Genomic DNA, 10,604 nt, shown 5'->3' with positions numbered 1-10,604 from the left:
GTTAAACATTTATATAATTAAATTTATTTTATAATAATACATAAAAGAAGGATTAATTTATCCTCTCATTTTTGTATAAGTATGGGATTAATATCCATAAATTATTATGGATGTTTTGAAATGAACTAAACTTTCATTACTGAACGACGCATTTTTTTTTTTCTCTCTTTTCTTCTGCTTCAAGAAAACTCACGTACACAGTACGGTAATACACACACCACATTCCTTCTGAATCCTGATTCCACCGCCGTGTTAGCGTAGTAACCTTTTCTACTCTCTCATTCTCTATCTCCGCTTTTTCTCCATCTATTGTTCCTACCTTTTCAATCATTTTTTGCTTGTTTAATCTTCCATTGTTTTACTGTTACATTGCGCTATTTTCATTCAACTGCTTCAAGAAAAAGTAACGATTGTGTTTTCTGATACATTTTAGGGTATGTCTGGTTGGACTGAAAATTTTTATTATTTTCACGGAAAATTTTCTTCCTCAACCAAACATAGCCTTAATGTGACAGCTGTAGTGTTTGGATTTTGAAACTAGTTCTGCAAAATTGGTTGACTCTTCGTCTTCTTCTTCTTCTTCTTAGCTTCAAACTCATGGTATGTTCATGTTCCCTTTCTAAATCTACGCTTACCAATTTAGAGTTTCAGTTGTGTTTATTTGTGCTATTGAATTTATTTATTTATTTTTGTAGCATTCACAAGGTTCAAGCTCAAGGAATCAATATGATTGGGACAGTGATGACGACCTTGAGGTATTTGGCATGCCTCAAGAGAGCAATGTACACAGTGTGGAGGTAAATCCTGCGTCCAAATGTGTTACAAATAGACTTGCTAAGATCACACAAGTATAAAGTCTTGTTTAATATTAATCCACATGTCATAATATTAATTTCAAATTTCATGTTTCGTATTTCATATTTCTCAGTCTTGTTGCTATAATGTGGTGGATGTATTCAATGTTCTGTTTAGGAGAGTGGTTCAACTTGTTCAAGTGCCAAGAACAGCAAGCTGATTCATCACTTTTTGGGAATGGGGTTTTCCGTAGAGGAAGTGATCAAAGCTATTGAGGAAGATGGTTGTTGTGCATTCTCATTTCACATATTTGGAAAGCATTACTCTTACTCCGCCTTGCATCTGAATGGTATCAACTTTATTTTTGTTTCGAACTGTTGTAGGAGAAGACAATGAGGAAAACATTCTGGAGACTCTACTAACACTTGCAGCTGTGAGAAAACACTACTTTCTGTCAATTGCCTACTATTTCACCATCTTATCCATTTACTATTGAAGTCAACCACTTCGTTTTATTTAATTAATAAAGTTTGACAAAGTTTTTCCATTGGCTGTCGATAACCTATCACAAACTTCTTTTTATCCAGACTTGGAACTGGCTATGAAAGCTTTGCAATAAACATAGGCAGAGTTTTAAATATCATTAACTGCTACTTATTAATTTTCACATATATGATTCAGTGAATTTATATTTGTCGATCCTTTGAAGTAGTTAAGTATGTAGAAGTGAAGATAATCTTGTTGATATTATCATCTATTTTATCTCGTGACTCATGTCAAGTAGAAGTACAAAAATATGTGTTTAGCAGCAAGTGATTTCATTGTCTTTAGCAGCAGGGGTTGCAATGATTTTAATTTTTTTAATGGAATCCTCGAGCTTGCAGACCATCGACGATCCTATGCGAGAAGCTTTCAGAGAACCATGTGATTTTGCTAAGAAAAGTGTTACAACAATTGACATATCTGATGATAATGATGATTATGATATTAGTGATTCTGAAATTGAGGTGGATTTCTTTTCTATAATTTTCTTTGATACACATAACTTTCATTCCATCCTTGTAATTGCAATAGCCTATCCCTTGTAAAATAGTATTCTCATTTGGATTTACTCTGTTTAAACCTCAATTTCAATTATACATTAAACTCAACAGGGGTGATATTATGCATTTTTGTGCATTCTGTAGGTTAGCTAGACCTTGGGGTTCTTTCAGATTAGGAGTATTTCGGGGTTCTGAGCTTGATATCCTTATTGTAACTCAAATAGAACATGAAATGACAATAATAGATGAAAAAACTCGGATCATAATTAGTCAACACTCGTGAAGTTGTGATATACGAAATACATAGCAAGCCTAGTCATGTCATTGGATTGCCACTAGAATCAGCGAGTTAAAAAATGAAGTCTTTCATTAATTGAGTGTGACCTTTGATTTTCTGTCATAATCTTGATAAATTAATTTTGACACATCTAAGTGTGAGTCGGCAAAGATTACATCTTTTCAAACTCAATCAACTTCGCAACATAGATACATAATCCATTTGCTAATTAAGATAAAAAAGTTTGCAGTCACTAGATATATAAATCTTGGTTATGCTTATGCAGGAAGATGCCTTTACATCAGAGAAGGATGAGACCTTGTCAATACTTGTGAATATGGGATACCCTTTCAAGGAAGCTTTGATAGCTATAGACAAATGCGGTACATGTACTCTGCTATCTTTGTATGAGTAATTAGCATGTTTGAGTTTTGTTTATTTTTTCAATAGCTTGGCCATTCTTCACAATATTTGTTTAATATTGATTCTTGAATTGTTATTGTAACATTTGGCACTGCCAGGTCCTGGAGCAGATCTCAGTGACCTTGCAGATTTCATTTGTGCTGCTCAATTAGAAAAGGAAATTGAGTCTCATCTTCAAGATCGACCTAACAGGATACATGATACCTCTCTTCATGTGCATAAAAGGGTTTGAGGCTTATAAACTTATCAAATTAATCATTGATGTTTCTACTTGTAAGTAATGCATGCAGTTTTCTGACATGAGGTCTATGCCTTCTTCTATGCCAGTCAAGAGATCACTACTATAATGGGAAAAAGAAAAGCAGAATGTGCAGGACAAGCCAAAAGAAGCCTTTAGAAATTGACATGGAGGAGATAGAACTATCTATCCCAACAAATGGATTTAGCATAGCAAAAGGACTCTATCCCAGGGTTGTAAGAAAGATCCCAGATAAACTAGCAGGTCCACCATACTTTTATTATGAAAACGTCGCTATTGCTCCTGTAGGAGTTTGGAATAAAATCTCAAATTTTCTATATGGGATTCAGCCAGAGTTTGTTGATTCAAAATTATTTTGTGCTTCAACAAGAAAAAGAGGGTATATCCATAATCTCCCCACTGAAAACCGTTTCCCATTGCTTCCTATCCAACCCCTCACTGTCCAAGAGGCTTTGCCTACCACCAGAAAGTGGTGGCCTAAATGGGATCGAAGAACACAGCTCAATTGCCTTCTAACAAGCATTGGAGCTGCCACAGTGACAGAGAAAATAAGAAGAGACCTTGAAGAGTGTGGTGCTGAAACTCCTCCTCCAAATGTCCAAGACACTGTGCTTAAACTGTGTAAAAAGTGGAACTTGGTTTGGGTTGGGAAAAACAAGGTGGCAACCCTTGAACCTGATGAATATGAGATGCTGCTGGGATTCCCAAAGGATCACACTAGAGGTGGAGGAATCAGCAGAACAGATAGATACAAAGCACTTGGGAATGCCTTTCAGGTTTCTTCGTGTTATACCCTCTCACGCACTTAACTTTAGCTTGTCATAAAAAATGTTTTGCCATTATAATAACTAAAAATGTTTTCCCCTAAACCTTTGTCTTTTATCTAGGAGAGGTTGGTGTTTTATGACTAACTAATTCAGTGGAAACAAATGGAATTGGTTTTCAGGTTGACACAGTTGCCTATCATCTTTCAGTATTGAAGGATCAATATCCAAATGGCGTTAATGTTCTGTCCCTCTTCTCTGGCATTGGAGGTGCTGAAGTTGCTCTTCATAGATTAGGAATAAAGCTCAAGAATGTAGTGTCCGCGGAAATATCTGAAGTCAACAGAAACATCCTTCGCTGTTGGTGGGAACAGACAGAACAAAGGGGTAACCTATTTGAGGTTGAAGATGTACAAAGGGTGACTTCAGAGCATATAAGCCATTGGATAAACCGTTTTGGTGGGTTTGACCTTGTCATTGGTGGGAGCCCATGTAACAACCTTTCTGGTAGTAACAGAGTCAGTAGAGATGGCTTGGATGGGGAGCATTCCTCACTCTTTTATGAATATTATAGGATTGTTAATGAAGTAATGCAAGCACAACGATAATGTGTTGTGCTTTTGATAGTGGAAAAAGAGGGGATTCCCACTTAAAGGAGGGTGAAAGTTACTTGAATATTAAGACTACTATTACATTTCAGTTTTATATGGGACATGATTCTTTCAGCACTATGGCTACGCATATTTTATTAGATCTTTGTTCTAACATACAATTTCTTCTTCACCCTTTTCTTAGGTCTTGTTTAGGATATTATGGGCGAAAAATGTTGATAGCAAATATAAATTAAATATTATTTGAGTTTTAATTTTGATGCACTGATAATATAAAATATTGTATACAATTGTTCAATAATATCCGTTTTTTATGACTATTTACACGATTATTGTAAAAAATAATTATTTTTGCTGAAGTGGCATTATATAACTAGATGCACGTATAAAACTGATTTTATTGACAGTACATCAAAAATTAAATTCATGTTATTTTTTCAAATTTTTTTTTAATACATTGCTTACATTGAGAAAATAAAAACTTTTCTCTTTCACTCTTTAACCAATATTTTTAAGGCGCTCTTTAACTAAATTATTTTTATTATTTTATTTGTTAGTCAACAGCAGCCAATTTCATTGATTGAAAATCAAAGCTAAGCCTCCTTACAATGAGTAATTTATAATTTGACATGGCATAACAGTAATGAACATCCAAGTCTAAGACTTTGTCAAAAAGCTCTACACAATTCTAAATAGTATAAAACAAACTAAGGACGAATTTACATCACACATATAGACAAATATAACAGTTCAAGTGAGTTCATCACATATCCTGGCTTGCCTTGAAGATAATGCTTGAGTTGTTAGAGTCAGACTTGTGATTTTGACACAGATGCATCAGCTCAGCAATCCTAGCCTACGCAAATTGCAAAGACTTCCACAAGATTTTACCAACAATATGTAGTTCAGTTTCTTTTTAATTGTGTAGTTGGTGACCACCATTTATTAAATTTAAAAGCGGGATAGGTTATTATTAGGTAACATACAACATTACGAATTCGGTTGACAGTTAGAAAATACTAATCAAAGTATTGGTTGGAAATAGCTAATCCTTTAAAAAAACAAAGCTAATTCTATTTTTTCAAAAAAAAAAAAAACTGTAATTTTCTTTGTTAAGAAAGACTTACAAATATTACTTCCTTTTTTATTTTAATTATTCAACAAGTAATGTCAGCCTCAGGACTCATTTACCTTTCCCCTATTTCACTGTTCATAATCATTGTAACAATTGATGCAGCTCATCAGCAATTAGGTGAAGCTCCATGGTGAAAAAAAGTCTACATAGAAATAGGCTTTTGGTACAAGGAGCATATGTAGTAGTGTTATTAACACAAGTGTATAGAACTATCCCTTGAAGTAGTTCATTTTTTTTTAGGTGACAAGTACTTTTTAACTTGAACATTATGATGAACTTTTTCACACAGAGAGAACAGTGATTCTTTTTTTCTTTTTAAGTACTTCCATTTTGCGAGTTATGACTTATGAGAGATATACCTCCACACTTCCAGTCTTAATCAATTGGCAAACAGGACAAACATTGATAAATCCATCACAGTCCTTACACAAGCACAGGTGCCTACAAGGCATCAACAACATGCAAACCTCCTTCGCCTTGCACGCTCGGCAACTCAGGTTCTCCATGCCTTGGTAATTCTTGTAAGTGGATTTCATATGCTGCGCGCCTGCAACGCTGAAGAGGTTATTAGGATCTATGTAGGAAGCAGTGTCGTCAATTTCGCTGTCTCCGAATCCTTCCTTTCCTTGTTCAACTCCTTGAGATATTGCCTGCTGGAGATTGTTTTTTAACACATTGACAATTGACTCGTTGTACTTGGCTCTGTAGTGCCAGTTTTGCGCTTCCATAGCCACCTGTTTTATTCTATCTGCTAGCTCCCTATTTTTTCTGTTCATGTTATCAATCTCTATATCTTTCTCCTTTAGCTTCTTAGTAACGCCTTTTTCAATCGAAGTAAGGAGAGAAGCCATGTGTTTTTGCTTCATGTCCCTCACTCCTTTTGACAATTGTTCCTTCTGTCCAGAGAGGAATATGAAAACTCAGAACAGCACAAAATAACCAAAAGGAGAAAATTCAGCCCAAATAATAGCACAATGATATATTAAAAAACATGATACTAGTGGCAATTTCATAAGAAAAGCACGAAAGCATCAAAGATGAAAGTGAATAATGTGTGTATTTCTCCCTTTTGATGTAGAGTAGGATAATCATCCATAACTTCCTGAAGGATACAAATATCATAAACATGGATCACAATAACCCTAATGACATTAACAACCAACATTATCTAGGGGAAACAAAATCCTGCGAAGATATATTACCTGAAGTTTAATATATTGGTCTAACTCTTCTTGCTGCCTATCAAGCTCGCTTCTGATATTATCACCGAGTGACAGCAAGATAGAGGGTGCAGCATTCATGCTTCCACTTGCGGAAGTGACAGATGAGTTGCGCTCGTCGTCATCATATGAAAGCCTTAATCCTGTTGACACAGGATTAGGATTCGGAATGCTTGCCGATCGATCAGCATCATCTTGGCAGACATTGTAATTTAAGGAAATCTGAAGCCTTTTCTGCTTCGAGATATCTTCCATTTCCCTGCTTCTTTTGTTTGGCTGAATCATGGGACTGATATGCTCATTTCCAAAGTAATTAACTGGATCAACACTGCATCCAGCTTGTACTGCAACAGAGTTTGCACTTTCATCACTAGTCTGACAAGGTAGAACTCTAGAATACAAGAATTATTAAAGGAAGTATAATTAATTAAGCAGCTATTTGGAATACTTTGTTTGCTACCTTAGATTAAATCATAATTCTCACACCTTCAATGACAAATTTTTAGGACAAGTCTTGTTGAAAAGAGTAGGTGCTTAGCTTTCATTTGGTGCAAAGCACATGATCTTTTTTTGAGGGATTTCTCATTTTTGGCTTTTGTACAATCTCTTATCCATGTTTTTTGCATTCTTATCCTCTCCGTACTAATAATGTTATTTTATATATAATTTCAAAATCAAAAACTCAAGGAACTGGACAACTATCAAAATTTCGAAAGAAAAAAAAAGGAAGAAGAAATAGTTCCTAATTTCAGCAACATAAAATAAGAATATCACAATAACAGCAGCAAAGACAATCACCTGTTATAAAAGCAATCTATATTCTAATATTTAAACATCAAAATATATAAGAAAGGAGACCAGGATAAGTACAAGAAACAATCTTGATCACGTTCTACAGCATCGGGAATGCATACTTGCAATGCAAGAAGAAAAATATGCATACATACACTAAACAGGACAAGTTCAAAAGCCATAACATTGCACTCCTCCATCGGTCCATCCACATTCAACAAAAAATGGTAATGTTACCATACTTGGGGCAGATAAGACTGAAAGGGACAGAACCATAGAAAGTTCAAAATAAAAATATGTAAAGTAGCTCTTGACTAAAAATCCAGGAAAATAAAGTGATGTTATGTAACTTCAAAATTAGTTAACCGGACAAATAAGTTGAACAAAACAAAGAATAGACGCAATGTATAACGTCTAACTAGCAATCATATCACTACAAAACCAAAAGGAGAAGAGAACTCACAGTTTCCAAACAACTGCAATTGATTTGCTGGATTTGTTTGATATCGAAATTGAGTCTCGTCCAGGAAAACAGGAAGCGGGTTACCATTGTTGCCCCCCAACATTATACCAGAAACTTCCCTTTCCTAACTCAACTTATGTAGCTTTAGGTTTCTTTGTTGAAGCTACCAAAAAATACCTACTCGAACAAGAAAAAATGTCAAACACAACATCAAATTGAAAGGATAAGAAAAAGTAAACAACAAATATCCAAGAACCACCAAAACAATGATATCACCACAACAATTTAAATTATATATCTTGAGAAGTGTGGGGTAGTTGATGTTCCAATGAAGCTTCAGCTCACAAAGCGATACACTAGCTTCTAAAAATTGATAAATAGGAGTTTCAAAGCAGTTACTTGAAGTTCAATAAACAAAAAAAAGTTTGGTTGGTTGCAAAAATAATAAGATGCAATTCTTCAGAAGCAATATGAATATCAAATGCTGGCCATATATATCTTCACTTTCATATAATTTATCATACAGATTCTCAGATAAATGCTGACATTCTCGCAGCTACAAGTTTAAGAGTAAAACACCAGATATTAACAACTACAAAGCGCAAAGCAGCTAACCCTTAGGGTTCCTCCAAGGTCCAACCAAAAACGAAATCCAAGAAAGAAGGGCCTAACATTCCCTTTAAAGAATCATAATAAGAAGCAAGGAAATTTATTTATTTATTTATTTTTATGCAGAAACAATATTTAGCAGGTTTTCTGATACAAATGTGCACTAATTAGATATGCCAAATTCCAATCAAGGGAAAATTTAAAAGCATAAAAGTAGTACAATAGCATGTTGAGTACCCAGAAACTAAAATGGATTGAAACTCAGCTAAACCCCATTCAATATGCTAAGAGAACATGATAAAGGTTACACACAGAAAATTAGAAATTGAAACACCCCTCAATGCTTCTCATTTTTTTTTAATCATAAAGTCAGGTGAAGAATTGGAAATGGAAACTCTAGACTTCCAGATAAACCAGATATACATTAAAATCTGAGCACAAGAAGCTCTCTGAGGAATTGCCAACGCATGATGTTAATTAGACAACATAGGATGGGAAACATAAGATGAATGAATAACAATAACAAAATCATATCTTGTTCCTAAATATAAAAACACAATCACAATCAACGCAGATTAAAAAACAAAAAAAAAAATAAAAATAAAAATTTCCATGAAAAATCAAACTTAATGGTTGGACAAAGAACTAAGTATGAAATTCATGTTTACCTCGAGTTTCACGAACTTTGTTGAGCTCCTGGGTGGAAAAACAAAATCTGCAATGCAATCAATTGTAAAATACTCAAAATCAGACACCACAACCCGAAAAGAACAAAACTTTATAACAAGAAAATACGAATTAACAGCACAAATAGCAAGCGATTAATACCTGGAGAATGAAATGCTTTGAAATAGGGCCGAAAGAAAGAAGAAAAGGAAATTCCTCTAGAAAGAGAAAAGGATCAAGTTGATAGACATCGAGAGAGAACGATGGACCAAAAGGATCACGGAAAAGAAGAAGAGAGAGAGATCTGGAAAAGAAGGTTTAAGAGAGTGGATGTGTGATGATTGATGGATAGAAGAAATAGAATAGAGAGTAGTGGATGTTGCAGAAAATAATCCAAAAAATATTCATATAATTTTAATTTTATATTATTATTTATTTATTAATATTAATGCATTGAAATTGAAACTGGTTACGCAAACCGAAACCAATTTCAGGTTTTTCTCTCTTTTTTCATTTTTTTTAATTGTAAAGCAATATTATTCATTTATTATTTTTTATTTGTTGAATTTTGATAAATGGATACGACAAAGTGAAGAGTGAGAGAGAGCATTATTTCCGGAATCCCGCTAAGTCTCTCCGTACTCTCTGTCATGCGTGACATAAACATTTGCCTAATCACAAAATCATGTCCCTCTTTAATTTCTTGTATTAACTATTTAAGTATTGACATATAATATTATTTACTATTCTTTTTAAAATGATGGTATTTTTCTACTTTTCTTAATACAATAAAAACCAATATACTTAAATATAACATAGGTTTAGATATAAATTTTTTAATGTACAAAAAATATAAGTGATAATTATTTTGATTAGAATGGAATAGAAGTTAGTCACGTGTTTTGCACAAATTTATTTATTATGTAATAATGGATAATTGTTTTAAAAACACACATAGAAAATTTATTAAATAAAAGATATACGTCTAGATATAAAACTAACCATATAATTAATGAATTTTTCACTAAAATAAAATAGAATAAATACATAATTACGTTATTCTTCTAATTTGAATTTGGTTTTGGTTATATCCGTGTTCTTATCAATCACCATAAATCAATGTTATTGTTATTCCGTTGAAAAAGTATAGGAACCAAATTTTGTATTGTGTTTTGCTTTATTAACCAAATTTTTTCTGTAACTTGGTTAAAATGGTTGGAAAATTATTTAATTCTTTTATTTGTTTGTGTGTAATATATATTAATTATAATTATAAATTATATTATTTTAAATTAAATGACTTATATAACGATAATTTTATTTATTGTTGTAAATACTAAATTAAATAAGTTATAATTACTTTTGATTTGGAATTAAATGAAAATAAAATCAGATACTATCTTTATTTGAATTTTAAATACTATTTTTATTTGGGTTTTAGGTTTTAATGGACGCCACGCTCAAACATAAATAGTAAAGTCAGCGTTTCGATCCCAACAGCGTTTCGATAATATTAACTCTTTTTCATCAGAAAAATTACAATTTAA

At 33.2% G+C, this 10,604-nt stretch overlaps 2 protein-coding genes across 4 annotated transcripts; one reads left to right on the top strand and one right to left on the bottom strand.

The window, feature by feature from the left end:
• Window positions 161-4,338, top strand: LOC107640387 (DNA (cytosine-5)-methyltransferase DRM2-like). The gene is made up of 9 exons (XM_021123397.1): window positions 161-600; window positions 696-797; window positions 973-1,078; window positions 1,179-1,228; window positions 1,680-1,802; window positions 2,402-2,498; window positions 2,637-2,764; window positions 2,866-3,573; window positions 3,744-4,338. Exons 1-9 carry the CDS (start codon window positions 598-600, stop codon window positions 4,167-4,169), a joined length of 1,743 nt encoding a protein of 580 aa, XP_020979056.1. The 5' UTR covers window positions 161-597; the 3' UTR covers window positions 4,170-4,338.
• LOC107643350 (probable BOI-related E3 ubiquitin-protein ligase 3) lies at window positions 5,396-9,445 on the bottom strand. 3 transcript variants are annotated; one of them, XM_016346964.2, is made up of 5 exons: window positions 9,220-9,445; window positions 9,060-9,106; window positions 7,783-7,959; window positions 6,510-6,871; window positions 5,396-6,203 (listed from the first exon to the last, which is right to left on the bottom strand). In XM_016346964.2, the coding sequence occupies exons 3-5, from the start codon at window positions 7,883-7,885 to the stop codon at window positions 5,652-5,654; spliced, it is 1,017 nt and encodes a 338-aa protein (XP_016202450.1). In that variant the 5' UTR covers window positions 7,886-7,959; window positions 9,060-9,106; window positions 9,220-9,445; the 3' UTR covers window positions 5,396-5,651. The 3 variants fall into 3 exon arrangements, with proteins under 3 accessions (XP_016202450.1, XP_016202451.1, XP_020979055.1); XM_016346965.2 differs by lacking the exons at window positions 9,060-9,106; window positions 9,220-9,445 and adding an exon at window positions 7,475-7,576 and having other exon boundaries at window positions 7,783-7,922; XM_021123396.1 differs by lacking the exons at window positions 9,060-9,106; window positions 9,220-9,445 and having other exon boundaries at window positions 6,510-6,918; window positions 7,783-7,918.

This window comes from Arachis ipaensis, chromosome B05, assembly GCF_000816755.2.
Source record: "Arachis ipaensis cultivar K30076 chromosome B05, Araip1.1, whole genome shotgun sequence".
Taxonomy (NCBI): Eukaryota; Viridiplantae; Streptophyta; class Magnoliopsida; order Fabales; family Fabaceae; genus Arachis; species Arachis ipaensis.
This window is presented reverse-complemented; position numbering and strand designations above follow the sequence as displayed.

Excerpts from the sequence above, each read along its gene's own strand:
- LOC107640387 (XM_021123397.1), top strand. Across the intron at positions 1,079-1,178 it reads CAAAGCTATTGAGGAAGATG|GAGAAGACAATGAGGAAAAC; the intron begins GTTGTTGTGCAT and ends GAACTGTTGTAG. Across the intron at positions 1,229-1,679 it reads CTCTACTAACACTTGCAGCT|ACCATCGACGATCCTATGCG; the intron begins GTGAGAAAACAC and ends TCGAGCTTGCAG.
- LOC107643350 (XM_016346964.2), bottom strand. The coding sequence starts at position 7,885 with ATGTTGGGGGGCAACAATGGTAACCCGCTTCCTGTTTTCCTGGACGAG. Across the intron at positions 6,872-7,782 it reads ATTGCAGTTGTTTGGAAACT|TACAAGCTGGATGCAGTGTT; the intron begins GTGAGTTCTCTT and ends ACTCTGTTGCAG. Across the intron at positions 6,204-6,509 it reads ACCAATATATTAAACTTCAG|AAGGAACAATTGTCAAAAGG; the intron begins GTAATATATCTT and ends CTCTCTGGACAG.